Genomic DNA, 17,193 nt, shown 5'->3' with positions numbered 1-17,193 from the left:
ACCTGTTCCAGTACCTCACCACCCTCACAGTAAAGAATTTCTTCCCAACATCTCATCTAAATCGACCCTCCTTCAGCTTAAACCCATTACCCCTTGTCCTGTCACTACACTCCCTGATAAACAGTCCCTCACCATCTCTCCTGGAGGCGCCCCCTTCAGGTACTGGAAGGCCACAATTAGGTCTCCCCTGAGCCTTCTCTTCTCCAGGCTGAACAACCCCAACTCTCTCAGCCTGTCCTCATGGGAGAGGTGCTCCAGCCCTCTGATCAGCTTCGTGGCCCTCCTCTGGACTCGCTGCAACAGCTCCATTGTCTCTCCTGTACTGGGGCCCCCCAGAGCTGGATGCAGTACTCCAGGTGGGGTCTCAGAAGACCAGAGTAGAGGGGCAGGATCACCTCCCTCGACCTGCTGGTCATGCCTCTTTTGATGCAGCCCAGGACACGATTTGCTTTCTGGGCTGCAAGTGCACACTGCCGGCTCATGTTGAGCTTTTCATCAATCAATACCCCCAAGTCCTTCTCCTCAGGGCTGCTCTCAATCCATTCCTCGCCCAGCCTATAGTCGTGCTTGGGACTGCCCTGACCCACGTGCAGGACCTTGCACTTGGCCTTGTTGAACTTCATGCGGTTCGCACGGGCCCACCTCTCCAGCCTGTCAAGGTCCCTCTGGATGGCATCCCTTCCCTCCAGCATGTCGACCACACCACACAGCTTGGTGTCGTCAGCAAACTTGCTGAGGGTGCACTCGATCCCATTGTCCATGTCGCCGACAAAGATGTTGAACAGTGCCGGTCCCAGGACCGACCCCTGAGGGACACCACTCGTCACTGTTCTCCACTTGGACATGGAGCCATTGACCACAACTCTTTGAGTGTGACCATCCAGCCAATTCCTTATCCACCGCGTGGTCCATCCATCAAATCCATGTCTCTCCAATTTAGAGACAAGGATGTCATGCGGGACAGCGTCAAATGCCTTGCACAAGGCCAGGTAGATGACATCAGTTGCCCTTCCCTTGTCCACCAATGCTGTGACCCCATCATAGAAGGCCACCAAGTTTGTCAGGGATGATTTGCCCTTAGTGAAGCTCTGTTGGCTGTCACCAATCACCTCCTTATTTTCCATGTGCCTGAGCACAGTCTCCAGGAGGGTCTGCTCCATGATCTTGCCAGGCACGGAGGTGAGGCTGACTGGCCTGTGGTTCCCTGGGTCTTCCTTTTTTCCCTTCTTAAAAATGGGGGTTATGTTCCCCCTCTTCCAGTCAGTGGGAACTTCACCGGACTGCCAGGTCTTCTCAAATATGATGGAGAGTGGCCTGGCGACTTCATCCACCAGTTCCCTCAGGACCCACGGATGCATCTCATCAGGTCCCATGGACTTGTGCACCTTCAGGTTCCTTAGATATTCTCGAACCTGATCTTCTCCTACAGTGGGCGGTTCTGCATTCTCCCATTCCCTGCCTTCTGTGACCTGGGCAGTGTGGCTGAAGCATTTGCCAGTGAGGACTGAGGCAAAGAAGCAATGATTTAAGCAATACTAGCAAAAGAGCTTAGGCAAGCATAAATGAATCTATTCCAATTTTACAGACGTGGGTCTAACCAACAAGTCCTTTTAAATACTGCAAGGTACTGCCAGTGCGTTCTTCAGTGAGGACTGCAGCACTTTCTCACTTTGAGGGGAAAAAAGGAAGTCGCAGTACCTTAAGTCTGAGAATACCAGAGGTACACACAGAAACATTAAAAAAACCACTCAAGTTACCTTAGACAACTGTGTGTAGGAGTGAAATGAAGAACTGCTGAAGACAAAAATAATCACATTTAAGGAAGCTAAAGGTACTCAGTCCACCAGGAAAAAAAAAAGATCTTCTACTGGCCAACCATAAGAGGTCTGTTTGAAAGTAAGAAGCAGGCTATCTCATCCCAGCTCAAAAGCTCTTCCAATGCCTGTGGCAAGCTTAATGAACAGACATCATTTCTCCCTTCAGCTTTACTCCTGAAAGTAAACTTCTCAGTCTCTATACTAAGAGGGCTTTGCAACTCACTTTGTAGAAGCATTTTGGATATCACCAGTATACTTAAGCATGTATTGAAGACAACATTTCTTCCCAGAGAAGTGATAACCTTGTTATCCTATCAATCAACAGTGGATATGTCCAAAAGCAGGTACTCTTCAAAACTGAAGAAAATTTCCACCTAGATTTTCATTTGCTCCAACTTGCTGCCCAGAGAGGTTTTGGAGTCTCCTTCTCTAGAGATATTCAAAACCTGCCTGGACAACCTTTTCTACATGATCCTGCTTTAGCAGAGGGAGTTGGCGTGTATGATCTCCAGAGGTCCCTTCCAACCTCTACCATTCTGTGATTCTGTAAAAGCTTTCAAATAGCCAGCTCATTTTTATTCCATTTGTGGACACCTGAGTACAGCCAAGCGAAGCCTGCTGGCAGTAGACTTGCTTTTCTTAGTTACTTTTCACACAGCTTTTAGAAGCATCCCTTGGGATCTGCAAAACAGAGCTTTGCAGCCATTGCTTTAATAGCAGATGTATCCAAGCTCCATTGTTCCCATATGGCTGGAAAGTGTCTGTCACAAGGTCTTGCTGGCCCATGTCTCTTCATCTCCCAGCTCCCTTGGCTTTCTGGGAACCAAGCAGCACCACAAGCACAGCCCTAGTAATACCTCGGAATGGTTTTGTCTGTCTTGCCACAGACAGGGCAACCCTGAGAAGGCAGAAATGCCACAAGCTTGTTCAAGCAGCTTCTTTTCATAAGATAATGGCTGCACTACAGTGGGAGATACTCCAGTGGGATACACTGCGAATCATCCAGGTTATGGTAGTTCTTTAAGTCTGAACTGTTGGCTTCCTCTGGTCTCTGCAGGAGAATAAGCTAAAGCCATTTCTACTTTTTTAACAATTCTGCTCTTCTCCTCATCAAATATGTTTTCCTTCGTTCAGGCAAACCACATTGCCTCTCCTAGTCTCTACTCTACCTCCTCCTCCTTCCCCAAGACTTCTGTTCTTCTGTATTATCTGTATGAATTTCTGACTCTAGTACCAAGTTGCCTTCACTATTCGATCTTCCTCTGGGGCAGGGGCACGGCCAGCCTTAGAGGTGAAAGAATCTGAATCCATAACATGCTCAGTCTCCCTAAGAGCAAATAAAATGTGAACAAGGTTGAGGTGATGCTGGCATACTCACTGTGAGCACAGGCAGAGCCTACAACACCATCTCCACCACTTGCACACAGCCAGATATTGTAGCCCACTTTGAGGATAACCTAAACTCAGATTTTCTCATAACAAATTTCATGTTAAGTGAGCAAAAACACCAAGACAAGAAGCTCATACTAGGACACTGCAGCTACGCCTGCATTCTGGCTTTGTTCCAAGGACAGTAGGAAGTGAAAATAAGGGCAATCAGGATGCAAGGGAAAGATTTAGATCAGGTGCAAAGACATTGTCACAGTTTTTGTCTGTTGCAGAAAAAAATGAAGTTCTGTGTTATTAAGTAAAAAGATCTTTCTCAAGAAAAAGATGTAGTGATTTTTTTAATCAATTAAATAGCATCACAAAGGGCTCTTCTCCTAGATCCCCTGATAGTGCTTTGTTCACTCATGATATAGTAACAACTGTCAGTGAGTATATGTGGAGCACTGACTGACTTGAAAACTGGAGAGCAAGGATGCAAGTCAGTACTTATGTGTGTGAGCAAGCTGCTGCTGCCAGATCACAGCTTCACTTTTAGTTCCAGACATCTTGCTTCTTGACTTCCTTCCTACATGCTTTAGGAGCAGCATCTCAGTGCTATGGGAAGAGGTATTGAATTTTGCAAGTGGATCCCATTTTATCCAGTTCCCTGGTGCTGCAGGTTGGAAATTCTGCATCAGTTTTAAAATTAATTTCTTTAATCTTGCTTTTCAATGAACACAATAAGAAAATACAACTAGCCGTGAGCCTATACATCTGTTTTGTGATAACATTTGATCCCTGAGCCTGCAGATCTTTGTATTGCTAAAATTATAATGGCTTCCTGAAATTTTCTGAGCAGAAGCAGAAGAACATTGCAGGTGGTTAGAATGCAGTTGGAGCATGGATGAGATGGCTTATCATCTTTAGATTTATATTTTCTAAACTCTTAGTGAAGCATCATTGTGCATCATTGTATGTTGTTAAAGACCAGTTCTTCATTTGGGAGAAAACCTGATTTAACCCACTGAACAAGGAGATTTTCATCATTCTTACTGTTCCCATCTGCTGAATGTAGAATCTTTTTCTTGGTTTGATTTTGCTTGGTTTGATTGATCTTATTTTAAATATGAATCAAAGTCTTTGTGCAGTTTTGTGGATGAAAGAACTCTGTTGTGAACTGGATACCATTGAATTAATGTATTTTCCTTATCCTAGAAGCTCTGAAGCCTGTATTCCATTACACAAACTCTCTCAGGCAATTAAAGGCGCAAAGTCATTGTCAGCCTTTGTAATACTTCTGATGAAGTGAAAGTCATTATAAAATAATGGGATTTAAAAAGTGCTAGTCTAACTGGGCTCTTACGCTGCACCCACCAGCTCATATTTCTCATATTACTAAATTTAGGAGTGAGACCTCAAAACTGCTGTGTTGTGGGAGCTGGGTAGGGACTCATGCAGGAAGACCAAATCCCTGATTTCCAATAGTAGGAGCAAGGAGCCTCTGCCTTCCCCTCGCCTCCTTCTCCCATTTACTTATTGCTAGTGTCATGTACTCATTGCTAGGGGAAAAAAAGCAACACAGAAATGAGCAATCTGATACAACAAGCAGTGCTAGCTGAACAGGTTCACCAGAATGAAGTGTAGAGTGTCCCAACTGTTTTTTCTTCCAGGGAAGAGTGTGTTCCCAAGGCATGTCCAGTGTTCATCCCTGTGAAACTGCTCTGAACTACCCAGAGACACAGCCTACTTCCTCTGAATTGCACCCATTTAAATGTCTTCACCAATAAGAGAGGACTTGCAAGGAAGTGAAACAGGGAAAGCCTAACTATCATATGGCTTTGCTCTAGACTATGTGTGGTACTGAGCTTTACTGTGTGGTTAATGGACAACATTTAATTATTTCAGGCTCGTCGTTCCCAATAAGGGCTATTCGTCATTAGATCAGAGTCCAGATGAAAAGCCACTGGTAGCCCTGGATACGGACAGGTATGCAAAGTGTTAATAAGATGATATATATTATGGTGCAAGCAAGTTTTCATGCCAGAGTACAGCACTGAAGCTAATTCCTGCTGAAACCACTCTTGCAGGCCACTCGCGCTCTTCCTTGCTGTGCCCTTCGGTATATGCTGTAACAAGTCTGTGTGTGTAAACAAGTAGGAAGAGATGTAAAGAGCACTTTGATGGAAAGGTCTGAGGGTTACAGATGAAAGCTGCTCTCCAGACTCCCTTGTTGTAACTTCTCTGTGCCTAAAGTACAGCTTCATGGCACGAGAAAGATAGGGCTAACCAGGGAATACAGGTGTCTCTAACTGTTGTTTCCTTCTTTACTGTATCTTGTCCTTCCCTGCAGTGATGATGACTTTGACATGTCCAGATATTCCTCCTCGGGATACTCATCAGCTGAGGTGAGTCATACTCTTTCCTGCCATCTTTGCCATGAATGCTAATAGTAGAGCAGCCAGAAACAACTTAGAGTGGCCTTGTGCTGCCAGAAACAGCTCCACAAGGAATTTACCAGTGGTGTAGACTCTGTGAGCCTGGAAGGGGCCATGGCAGAAATTGTATCATGTTTCTTTCTTCCCCAGTGGTCCAGTTGGCTCTGTTCCCACACTTCCATGGCACAGACACAGATCTACCCGTTGGCTGTTTTCACAGATACTTTTGGCTTCACTCAAGCTTTTCCCAGTTCTGCTCAGTCCTGCAGTGTTGGCCCATGTGGTACAAAAGCATCAACTTGTCTGTCATGGCAGCTGAACAACCATCTACTTGCCAAGGACACAAATAAAGAATCTGAGGGTGTACTGTGATTTCCAGTTCTTGTGGGGGTCAGGGTCACCCAGTACGTGTTTACTTGGAGCACCAGAAATTCCAGGGAGGACTTGCAGATATGAACTCTTGCCCTTTCAAAGAGAAAAGGCAGGGAAGCTTAGACTTGTTAATCTCTCTGCATTGTTTCTGAATATATTCCCAAGATCTCTTGTGAATTAGTTGTTCAGACTCTGGCTACTGCTCCTGTGGGATCTGATTTTACATCCAGGGTCCTGAGCAGTCATTCTTCACACAAGCTGCTGGGAACTCTTCCCCCTTGTATCCCTTCCTTGGGCAAAATACCTCTGAAATGCAGAGAAATGGCCAAGAGCAGGGACCAGATCAAATGATCTGGGCCATCTCTGGGCTCCGATGAAGTGTTGTTCGCCCAGATCTGGCTAGACAGCACTTGAATCCAAGATTACAAAAAGCCAAGAGGCTTTACCACCTTTCAGCTGCTATAGTGCCCCAGACTGAGAAGAGGGACTGCCCAGCTGCCAGTCAGTTTATTATCATTATTATTACATTACTTTAAATGAGGACTCATCTTCATGGAAAGATTATTCCAGAATAAAATAGTGTATGGATTTACTACTCTGGAATATCTCACTCTAGATATTCCTATTCTGGAAGAAGTTAGAACAACAGAAGACAGCCCTCACCTGTGGTCAAAAACTGGGATTCTTTCATTGATGGGACAGCTGCTAATGATAGGGAAATATATTCCAGAATAAGGGACCTCCTTCCTCTTCCAACCATCAGAAAGAATTCTCAAGTGTTTGACTGTGTGTCTCTTTGTCTGTAGCAGATCAACCAAGACTTGAACATCCAGCTGCTAAAGGATGGGTACCGGTTAGATGAGATCCCAGATGACGAGGACCTCGACCTAATTCCCCCTAAATCGGTCAACCCTACCTGCATGTGTTGCCAAGCCACCTCCTCTACCACCTGTCACATCCAGTAGTGAGGCCAGCAGGCTGTGATCAATGCTTTCCACTATAACTGTAAAACTTAACAGCCATTGCTTCCTCCTATGGTAGGACATGCACTTCTTTGTGTTCATGGAGCCAGGAGAAACAAAAAAAAAATCATTTTATGATTGGTTAATAAGTTATTTTAAACTATAGTTAAACAAAAGAGAAATTGCTCAATGTGCCAGGCAGTGCCTGGCAGAACTGACTGGTCTGGAGAACAAATGCAGGAAGGTCCAGAGATACCTTCTTGGTTTATGTAGGCACTGGAGATGTTTTGTAAGGTGTCTGTTCCAGAATGGGAAGGGTCAGATGGGGCTGCAGTTACTCCCACCCACCGAAACCAATCCATCTACAAGATCAGAGTCTGAGGTATTAGGGGGTTTTACCTGTGGGAGCAGATCAGTTCTTAATTCATTCACTAAAACTGATCCATTTGTGTAACCAAAGTTATACCATAACTGGGGCACAGGAATGGGAACAGAGCAGGGCATCCTTTCTTATGGCAAGGCTAGCCAGGACTAGCATGACACAATTCATTCACTTGCGAAGAGGACCTATGAAATAGGTGGCATTTCACTGTGAGTCAGTACTAGCTAGAGCTGTTGTGTCACACATATCCAATACAATCTATCCTTAGCTCCACATTAAATTATCACCTAACACATCAGATTTGATCTGAAATCCATCCATGCTCTTCAGGGATTCAGTCCTTGTCTGAGAATACCATACTTCTGAGTTCACTCCAGTCATGTATACTGTCTTCAGCCTATACTTCATTCCTGTGAGACCCATCTGCTTTCAAAAATCTTCAAGTTTGTTCAACTAAGAAAAAATGAGTCCTGCACAAGACAGGACTAGAGCTGTGCAGTCTGAAGGTCAGTGCCAGAAAAGCTAGTTGAAGACATTTTTACAGAGCTTGGCTGTTGATATTCTCTTGACACTGCGTATCTTGGTGCATGTGGGAGGCATCTCTGTGGTGGTGTCAGACTTTAGGGGGGTTTTCAGCAACAGCAGGATTATGAACAGCTTCAGCTGAAAAAAACCCATGAGAGGAAACTACTGTTTATCTTATCTCTGCCCACTTGTGAACCAGGCTTGGTCTGTGTTAGAGATGTCCCATGTCAGGAGCAATTGTGTTTATTTGATGCTGGAATAGTTGGGAAACCTGGCATTACATTAGGTGGCTGGACTGAATTGCCAGTTCACCAGCAGATTGTTTTGAATGCAAAATTATTTCTGGAATTATGAAACATGTCCTCTCTCTGACCAATCTTACACTGCTGGCTTCAGCATATGCAGGACTCAGGTGATGGATGGGCTGGCATTTTTCTTGGAGATGAAATCTTTTGCCACAGGCACGACTGTGTGTTTTCCTGCTCTGCCAGGAGGAAGGACCACCTGCCTTGTGTCAGCACTTGCTTTAGAGCCTGGGGAAAGGAGAAAGCGAGGGCAATTCTGAGCTTCCCATCAGAATTCCCCTGAGTCACAATTCAGAGCCTGAGTGCCACCCCAAAGGACAGATCCCCCATCTGAAATCTTCACATAGTGAGCTGAGTCTTTAAGAAGTCCTCTTCGTGATTAGGACGACACTTAGTTAACATCATGGGTTTTCACTCTGTGCAGTGCAAGGCATGGTGTCATCCACAGCATGAGCAAAAGAGCAGGCACACAGGACTCCTGGGCTTTATTATTCACTAGCTGGCTGTGGGCAACCGTTAAAGCTGTGTTTGCCCCCCTCCCCTCCCTAAAACAGGGCACTGCCACCCTGGCTCCAGGCCACAGAAAGAGGGCAAAGCAGCGCTGTTTACTGGGCATCCCTGCTTCCTCATGCAGAAGTGCTGGTAAACTTGCCAACTCCTCTAGGAAGAGAGTGTTTCTCAATTGCATTCCTCTCCCCTTCTCATCACTTAGTAATGCTGAGAGGGAATATTTCCAAAATTTTTCTAAAGCAGAAAGTATCAGGTCCCTAAGTCTTCGCTTCTTCCTTCGTGTGCCTGCTTTCCTCTCCAGGGCTAGCTCAGGTGTGAGGTTAGCAACTTGTCTGGAGCAGGGAGGAGGAGCTCTAACAACACTGTATAGGGAGAAAAGATAAAAGGGAAAACACATTCCTTAAGGAGTCTTTTTTTTTTAAATAGAGAATGTAGTCAAAACCTAACAGAAACCCCATGGTCAAACCAAATCCTATAGGACATGGCCAAGTCTCTTTAAATGTTCACTCTTCTAAAGCAGGACTTTGCAGTTCAGCATTGGTACCATGCAACATCTTCATCGCATTTATCTTCCTGGGTCAGTCTCTGTGCTTTCCAGCTGGGCTGCACACACTCAGCCTTTCCCACAGTCCTCGCTCAGGAGCTCAGAACATTTCGGTGTGCCTGCTAGAGCAATGAGGTATCTGTTTACATGGGTCAGCCTTGGGAGACTGCAGGTCCCAAAGGTCTCCATCATGCTGCTATCATGTTCAAAGACAGAATGAAGCTTGCTGAGACTGTATCTCCCAGGGCTAATACCTCCCTTCTGAAGGACAGACCTTCCCTGATAGCCACTGTCCCATGGCACCACAACCAAGTCCTTTTATTGCCCCTATTGCTGTTTTTTGCTTGCCATGTGCCCTGAGGCATTCCCCAACCCTGCAACTGCCCTCAGCCCTTTGCATTGTGTGATGTGCACCTGCTTCCAGCACAACCCTTTAGAGTCCCTGGGAGGGAGATGAATTTAAATGTTAACTACACTCAGTGCTTCTTCCAAATATAGACAGAAGCACAAGCCAAGTATTTTTCACTGCACACAGAAGGAGTTGGTTGCACAAATAGCTGTTTTGGCATGACAGTACAGGATCATAAAATGGCAATTTTTTTGGCTTCTCCTCTCTATGCTTTGTGTTCATATATTTTATTAGGGGAATAAAGTAGAAAGGGTGAGGAAAAGTAGTTACCTGTGTAGGGTCATTATCAAGAAGGCTGAATGGATTAAGGCAATGCACATGTGACTATCATAGAAAATTGAACACTAACCCTTCTGAACTGCAGTCCCTTAAGCAGGTTATGACCATGGGACATGTTTGTTGGCTTGTTATGGAATATGATGGATGGCCTGGCGGTATGTATTAACCACAGATTGGGCTGGCTCTCCCTATCTGGTCTCATGTTCAGACCTTTGCTTCAGCCAGAAGGTTTTCCTTGTGCCCCTCGTTGGAGGTTATTCTGTGGTGACTTCCCAGGAAGGTGTATAGATACGTGGTCATTCTGACACTGCTCTCCTTAAACCAATCTCTGCTGCCGTGGTCCAGAGAAGGTAAAAGCAAAGAGCACGGACCCTGACTCTCTGTCGCAGCATTATAAAGCCCTAAAATCTGCAGAGCTGCTGGCAACTCTCCTAACTGCAGATTGCTTGCAATAAAGCAAATCGTTCCTTGTTCCAGTCTTTGCATCAAACCAAATGATCTTCTCAGGCCCTGTTTTCAGTTCAAAGTTGTACAGAATACCAAGGGGAGGAGTGCCATGGAGTATGAAAGGCTGCACCACTGTCCATCTAAATTACCATGCAAATAGGATAGCTTCCTTATATTGATGCTGGTGTCTCCACAAAGGAATTTGCATTTGATGTCTCCTAAAGCCAGACTGGATTTTTGGTAGGATTTTATGTAATTTTAGTCACCAAATTACCTGAGTTTAAGCAAATCCTTTCATTTTATCAGATGTTAATTTTGCCCTTTAATGTGAGCTGACTTTGGACTCCAGGGTCTCAGCACTCAGCTCTATCAATCAGTCTGCAAACTCCCTATTTCCAGATGTCTGTGTGAGGGGGAATATCCTCCTAGTGTTGAGGAAGGTCTCTAGATAGGATGGTCTAGTCTGCTTTTCTAGTGGTTGTATAATAACCTTTGGCTGAAAGAAGGCTGATGTCCAGGCAACCATCCCAAAGGCTCATTTGATGTCTTATCAGACATATCTTGAATCCAACCCTTGGAAGAGCCACTGGATCATATCTGACATTGCTGCATGTCTATGCCCAACGTGTACACTTGGCCATTGAGTCTGCTATTCTGTTCTGGCTGTCTTGCTTGCAGATACCTTGTGACTGCAAAAGCAGGTGGCCAAGCCTGCTGCACAGACTTCGAAAGGGACTTCAGGATGCTGTGTTACCCCACGGACAGGATGGACTCAGTTGCTTCTAGTTTGGCTCTCTGGCTCCTTTTTCAAAAGGAAGCACCTGCTCTGCTCAGCTGTCTGCTGGCTGACACACTGGTCTGCAATCCTGAGCAGAATCCTTTCCTCTCCATGCGGAGTCTGTCCTTGGGCTGGCCTGCAAGTTGTACAATGGCATGCAGGAGGCTTGAAAAGTACAGCGCCCTGTATGTGACTCAACAGAAACATGAAGATGCTTTTGAAGAAAGGAAGGAACCAGCTGGGCACCAGATGGAATGACAGGAAAAGGAAAACAAGCAGTAACTAGAAAGGTTGCCAAGTGCTGTCTTGGCCTAGGGCAGATCCCAGTTGTCCGAGTTAATCTATCTCAGTACAGTGCTGATACCAGCAGGGAGCAAAGCTCGCTTTCAGATGCACACACCAGAAACACCATGTCCCCAAGCTGGCACCGCAGCCAAATACTGCTGCAGAGAGTCTGCTGGACTGTTAGAGCACAGAAATGAGATCTGGGGTCCCTTGCTGCTGTTGGCACATGCTACATGTTTGCTCTAACCTCAAGCAAGTCACATCCCCTCTTGATGTCCATTCCCTTCTGCAGCACAGGGGAGAAAGCTGCCTTCCCAAGATGCTACTACCACCCTGCATGGATGTTGCCAAGTGTGTGGCAGGCACCATTGATAGTATAGCTCTGCAAGCAAGACGCAAAAAGCATGCTATAGAACTTTTACATGTATTTTCAAAGTACTACAAAGAACAGCGACACAACTCTGCTTTCCCTCTGTTTACCACCTTCTGATGTTGCTTGCATGTGCCGGAAGGTTGTGGGGTGGAGGTTAGTAGAGAGATTAAACAGTTTTGGGGGCAGATGTTTGGCGAGGATGTGTTTCCCAATTATTTGGCAGCTGGCTCTTGCACAACTGGCTTCTCAATCTGCATGCTGCCACAGAGAATGTGTAAGAAGATTTGGTGGCCCAACAGCACCATCCCCTGCTAGTGGCTTTAAGGAACTTAGGAGTGCAACTGGGATAGTGAGTGCTGACAGTAGGGAAGAGAGCATTGAAGGGCTCCTTTGGGATATTCCTACAGCAGTTTTGTGCTCTTACTTTTAGCATCCATGTAATGATCTGAGGGTATAAACTAGCACTTTTGCCTGGGCTCTTCCTTTACTTTACCATTCACCCTTATAGCTCACATGGGTTATGGCCACTCTTACCTAGAATGAAGCAGGCTTTGTCACCTGGCTGCTGCTTGGCTCAGAAAGCATAGGCTGCATGTGTCACTGTAAATATACCCTGGCTTTGACCTCTACCACCCTTCAGAGCTGACTCTTCATATTCCCCTCCTATTTCTACTTCTCATATCTTAAAAGAAATATCTGCATAGATGGGTAGTGCCACAGGGCAAGCTGGGCTAGGTTGAGCCTAAGGGGAAGGCATGAGAAGATGTTCATTTTAAGGTGCTTTTCACCTCTAGGAAAACATGGCATCCTTGTCACTTCCTTTCAAGGCGTGAGGGATTGCTCCAAACCTTGAACCACATCTCATCAGACAAACCCACCTCTGTAACAGAGCCACACAAGCCCTGAAGCAGAAGAGGGAGCAACTTAGCATAGAGGGAAAGGTTGTGACCTGGGATTACCTGCAGAAGATAATTGCCAGACTAACCAGGTGCAGATTTCTCACAGGGGCTGGCATCCGTATTTTAAGTCCCTGTATTGTGCAGCTGAGTTGCTGCATTGCTTCAAAAAAATTACAGCTACATCCCTTCCTTTGGCCCCTTTGACATTGGTGGCAATCTCAAGAGCACAGCAGCTAAATGCTGCCTGGCTGAGCACTCCTCTGACAGCTTGCTGAGAAGGCAAAGGCCGAGGACTAATTGAGATTACATGGAGAAGAGCATTGTGGCCCACGCAATCGTGCAGCAAGCCACTTCACAGAATGGCATGGACACGAGCAGAACAGGTTGCAGCTTTCCCTGGTGCTTGCAGAGAGCAGCTCTTCCCATTGCTTCCCAGACCCAGCTGCTAGCAGAAACTGCTGATGGCTCTGAGCCTTTCTCTTTCTGTAAAAAGCTGCTCCAGCAAAAGATGGATTTGCTCCTGGAAGGAGCCCATCTTGCTGGTTGTGCCTGGTCTGTGGAGCCATTCCATAGTAACAAATGGTGATACAGGTGGTAGGATTGCATCAGGGAGAGGAAGGTACAAAAGAAGCCTCATTAAAATGTGAATGTCTCAGACGTGTCACTGGAAACCAGCACAGTAGGCACCAGGAAAAGAAAAAGACACCAAAAGGCCATGCTGAGGTAAGTCGCATTATCTGCCGAGATGTTTGCCCTCCCAGAGCAGCATTTCTCCCCTAGTTGCCCATCCAGCTGCCCCAGATGAGCTCACCAGGAAGAACTGCTCTCCACCTGGGCTGCCTTCTCCCTTCTGCACGGATCCCAAAAGAGTTGCAACTCCATTTGTTACTCACCTTCCTTGAGCCCGCATGTTTTGGAAGACGTAAAGTTTGTTGGGAGATGTAATACAGACCCATGGAGAAAGCTGTAAAACTTGGACAAGCTCTCTTCACAACAGCCCTTCTGTTTTTTATCACCTTCATCTCCATCCCCAGCTCACTGATTTCTCTGCTCCATTTTTTGCACAGAAAAGCTGGGATAGAAGGTATGTTCAGCTTGTAGCTGCCTCTGTCCTGAGACAAACCCAAGGCAAATGTCAGACAAGTGGGAGATCCAACAACTGTGATGGTGGGTGAGAGAGAGAGCAGGCTGGGCTTTCTCTTCACCCACCTGAAGGCAGTGGGGCTGAGCATTAGCCAGGCTAGTGTAAAACCTTGGTGTGATCCAGCAAGCCAAGCCAGCCATCTTCACCCTCAGCGCTGTGGGAGGTCCCAAGCACCAGGTCCCAGGCCTGCCAGCCCATGTGCAAATAGACTGGAGACCCACAGCAGAGGCACAGGTGGGAAGCCTGTCAGCTGTGCCCTTGCCGTGCTGGAGCAGGGCACTGTGAGACACGCTGGTAGGGCTGTAGTTGTGCAGGGAGAAAGACTCTTGCAGAGGATTAAGTCTTTGCAGGGGAGAAAATTCAGAAAGGTTTTTTTCTCCCTCTTTTTGCACATTTTTAACTATTTTTACTCCTTCCATGGGGATTATTAAACCTTCATTTTAATAAAGAAGGAAATGAGCCACCATTAAATAGCTTTCTAAAGGGTTCTGAAAGCAGGCATCACTTGCATGCAGAGCTGGTCTGTGCCTAACATGCAACTTCCAGACCTCATTGTACATCCTATAGTTGAGTCACCATGTGCACTGTGGGGACTGGGATGGGAGAGTCAGCGCTGACCATCATGTCAAACAGCCACAGCTTCCCAAACTGAAGAAGAATCAGACCAGGAAGGGGAGAAAACAGTAGCAACGATAGAAGGATAGATAGTTGTCGCAGGTAATCTTCAGTATCCATATCCAGTGGCTAGTTCTAGAATTGCAAGCCTTGTTATATTGCACACATCCTCCTTCCACTCCTCTTTTCTCAAAGCAGCTATCATCTTGCTTCCCCTCCCCCTATCCACTAGTGATGAGCATCAGAGGCAGTTGTTACACCAAAGTGACTCAGCCCAGTTCTGCATCCCCCTCTCCCACCCGAACTCAAGGCAGTCTGGACAGTTGTTGGCCATCACAAGTCTTAACTTTTAGTTACTCTGCTTGGGTTTCTTTTCTTGTGTACCATAGCTTCCTTCCCACACACTCTAGCAGGGCAGTACAGGAGGCTCCAACCATGTCCCAAGAAGCTTCTTTTCCCCCTAGCAGCACCTTGCAGATATGCACCTTACTGGGAATGTACTGGGTCAATGCTGGTGAGATCTGGTGCTGCTGATCTTCGTGGGTGGGAGCTGATGGGGATCCACTGGGAGAAGCTGGCAAGAAGTGGCTACTGTCCCTTTTCTTTTTTGAGGGAGAGGGGGATTTTTTTGGCATTATGATTATTGTCCACTTTCCAGTGGCCAAGTTCTGGGCTACATTAATAACTGGGGTTAATTGGCTGTCTGGGCAGGTATGGAGCTTCACACCAACCTTAATAGCAAACACCATGGCTGTATCCAGAGCCTGGATACAAGCTGGGTTTCTCCCGTGCTGGCAAAGTGTTTTCAGCAGGCTCCAGATAGCCATTTCTGGCAGACAGGGAAACAGCATTCCTCAGAGTCTGGATCAAATCTGCACTTCCATTTCATGTCCTCAGCTTGGAAAAAACTCAACCCAAGCAAATACTTCCCATGTCTCCTTTCCCCATGTCGTGCCTGGCACCCCTGGGGAGGGGATGGCAGGATGCATTTGGGGGTCACCAAAAATGAGATCCTTTTTGGATGTATTTAATGGAAATATCTTTCAGGAGGAGAGACCTCCTGACCTTTGCATTAATCTCAGAGCAGGAGATGAATTTCCAGCTGTCTTTGCATACAGTGAAACATAGCTGAAACAGCGAATTGCAAAGTAGAGTTAAATTTAGGGTTTGACCTGAAAAACCTTTTAATTAGGAAGATAAAATTGTTACAGTGTGACCTTAGTCCATGTTAGAAACCTGCTAATCATTTGACATGTAGAGTGTATTAATGCTGCACTTAACTTGGCCATTGGTTTTATTATCTGGGTTTGGGAGATTTTTCACTCCCAAAGCATCAATTTGCATCTTGTATGGGGGTTTTTTTCTTTCTTTTTTCCTGCTCAGAACATGTAGCACACTTCTGTTCCCATCCACGTAGAGTATTGCCTTAAACAGATCAGTTGTGTTGTGGTTTGTTTGGGGTTTTCTTTTTTCTACCATCAGTTTTATGCATTAATTTATTTGAAAATGTGGGGTTTTTTGAAAAACATGAAACATGTATAATAAATTTTTTAACATTTCCATTCCAGTATTTATCATTGTTACTGGTTGTGTGTAGTATAACAGAATTAATATTAAAAAGCATACATATGAAAACCAGTCTGCCACACTGTCATTGGAGTGAACTGTGGTGAGAGGGTATGAACTACACCATCTCTTCTGAGCCCCCAGCAATCGCAGATACTGAAATCAGGGGGTGCCAGCCTTCACACCATGGCCAATACCAGCCTGCTTGGGCCCAGTAGAAGCAGCTGGTGTGGAACTGTGCTGTACAGCACAGTTAAACCCACCGTGGATGGCCAGCCCCCAGCCAGCATTTGGGAAGGTTTCTCCCCAAGGCAGTGGGAAGGTGCATTGGGTGGGACCCAGCCCCTGCATCTGGGCTATGCCTCTCATCCCGACAGCAACAGAAGCAGAAGGAAGTGCTGCATCTATTCAACATCGATGTGTGAAATAATCTTTTCTCCTTGCAGCAATTTCTGCCCCTTAAAGCTGTTGGCGCAAGAGCCGAGCACTGATTTTAGAGTCCAACAGCAGCAGCTGGAAACCCCATGACTGCTGGGGACAGGACAGCCACAGGGAGCCACTGACTCACACTGGCAACTGACCCAGTGCAGAGTGAGTCCCTCCCCCAACCAAGAGGCTCAGACCTCACCTCTGCAGAGTGGTGCTCCTCAGATCTGTGCCCCACAGTTCTCTGAAGCCAGGGAGGGGGAGGCATCATTTACATCCCCTTGTCCACCCTTCCCCCCCCCCAGCCTCCCACTGGCTCCCAGGAGGGGACAGGGCTAATGGAGAGTCTGAGCCTAGCTCAACAAAGACCAGTGGAGTGTGAAAATCAACAGCAACTTGTTTTCTTCATTTCAACAGCACATTAATCATGTTTGCCTGGGTGCATTTGGGTACCCCAGGCTGCCCATCCCCACCAACAAAAAGAGCAGGACCTGGCAGCCCTTCAGGGGGATGGGCTGGCATCCACCCTGGCAAGACGGACATGGGTCTTCACCGGTCATTCCCAAAAAGGTGGCAGCAGAGGCATAGGGGTTGGGCTTCTGAGAGCCCTCACAGAGCTGGAGCTGGGAGCAAAGCAGGGCTCTGAGTCAGCACCGTGTGACAAGCCAAGCCAGAGCAGGGTTTCTGCTCAGCTCCCTGTTTCAGAGAAAAGCAAACCTGGTTCATGCAAATCCCTCCCTCACATAACCTGG

At 46.4% G+C, this 17,193-nt stretch overlaps 1 protein-coding gene across 3 annotated transcripts in view; it reads left to right on the top strand.

Moving 5' to 3' along the window:
• The window catches only part of LOC142599204 (protein FAM219A-like), a 152,644-nt gene extending 136,560 nt beyond the window's left edge, over positions 1–16,084 (top strand). For 2 of the 3 annotated variants that reach the window (XM_075739130.1, XM_075739132.1), the window contains exons 4-6: positions 5,091–5,171; positions 5,536–5,590; positions 6,799–16,084. In XM_075739130.1, coding sequence (XP_075595245.1) covers positions 5,091–5,171; positions 5,536–5,590; positions 6,799–6,957 — 295 coding nt within the window. In that variant the 3' untranslated portion in view covers positions 6,958–16,084. The remainder of the gene's footprint in view (positions 1–5,090; positions 5,172–5,535; positions 5,591–6,798) is intronic. The other variant, XM_075739131.1, reaches the window with a different exon arrangement.
• Positions 16,085–17,193: the final 1,109 nt, after the last annotated feature.

The sequence above is a fragment of the Balearica regulorum genome, chromosome W, assembly GCF_011004875.1.
Source record: "Balearica regulorum gibbericeps isolate bBalReg1 chromosome W, bBalReg1.pri, whole genome shotgun sequence".
NCBI lineage: Eukaryota > Metazoa > Chordata > Aves > Gruiformes > Gruidae > Balearica > Balearica regulorum.
The sequence above is the reverse complement of the archived record's forward strand: the minus strand, read 5'-3'. Positions and strand labels throughout refer to the sequence as shown.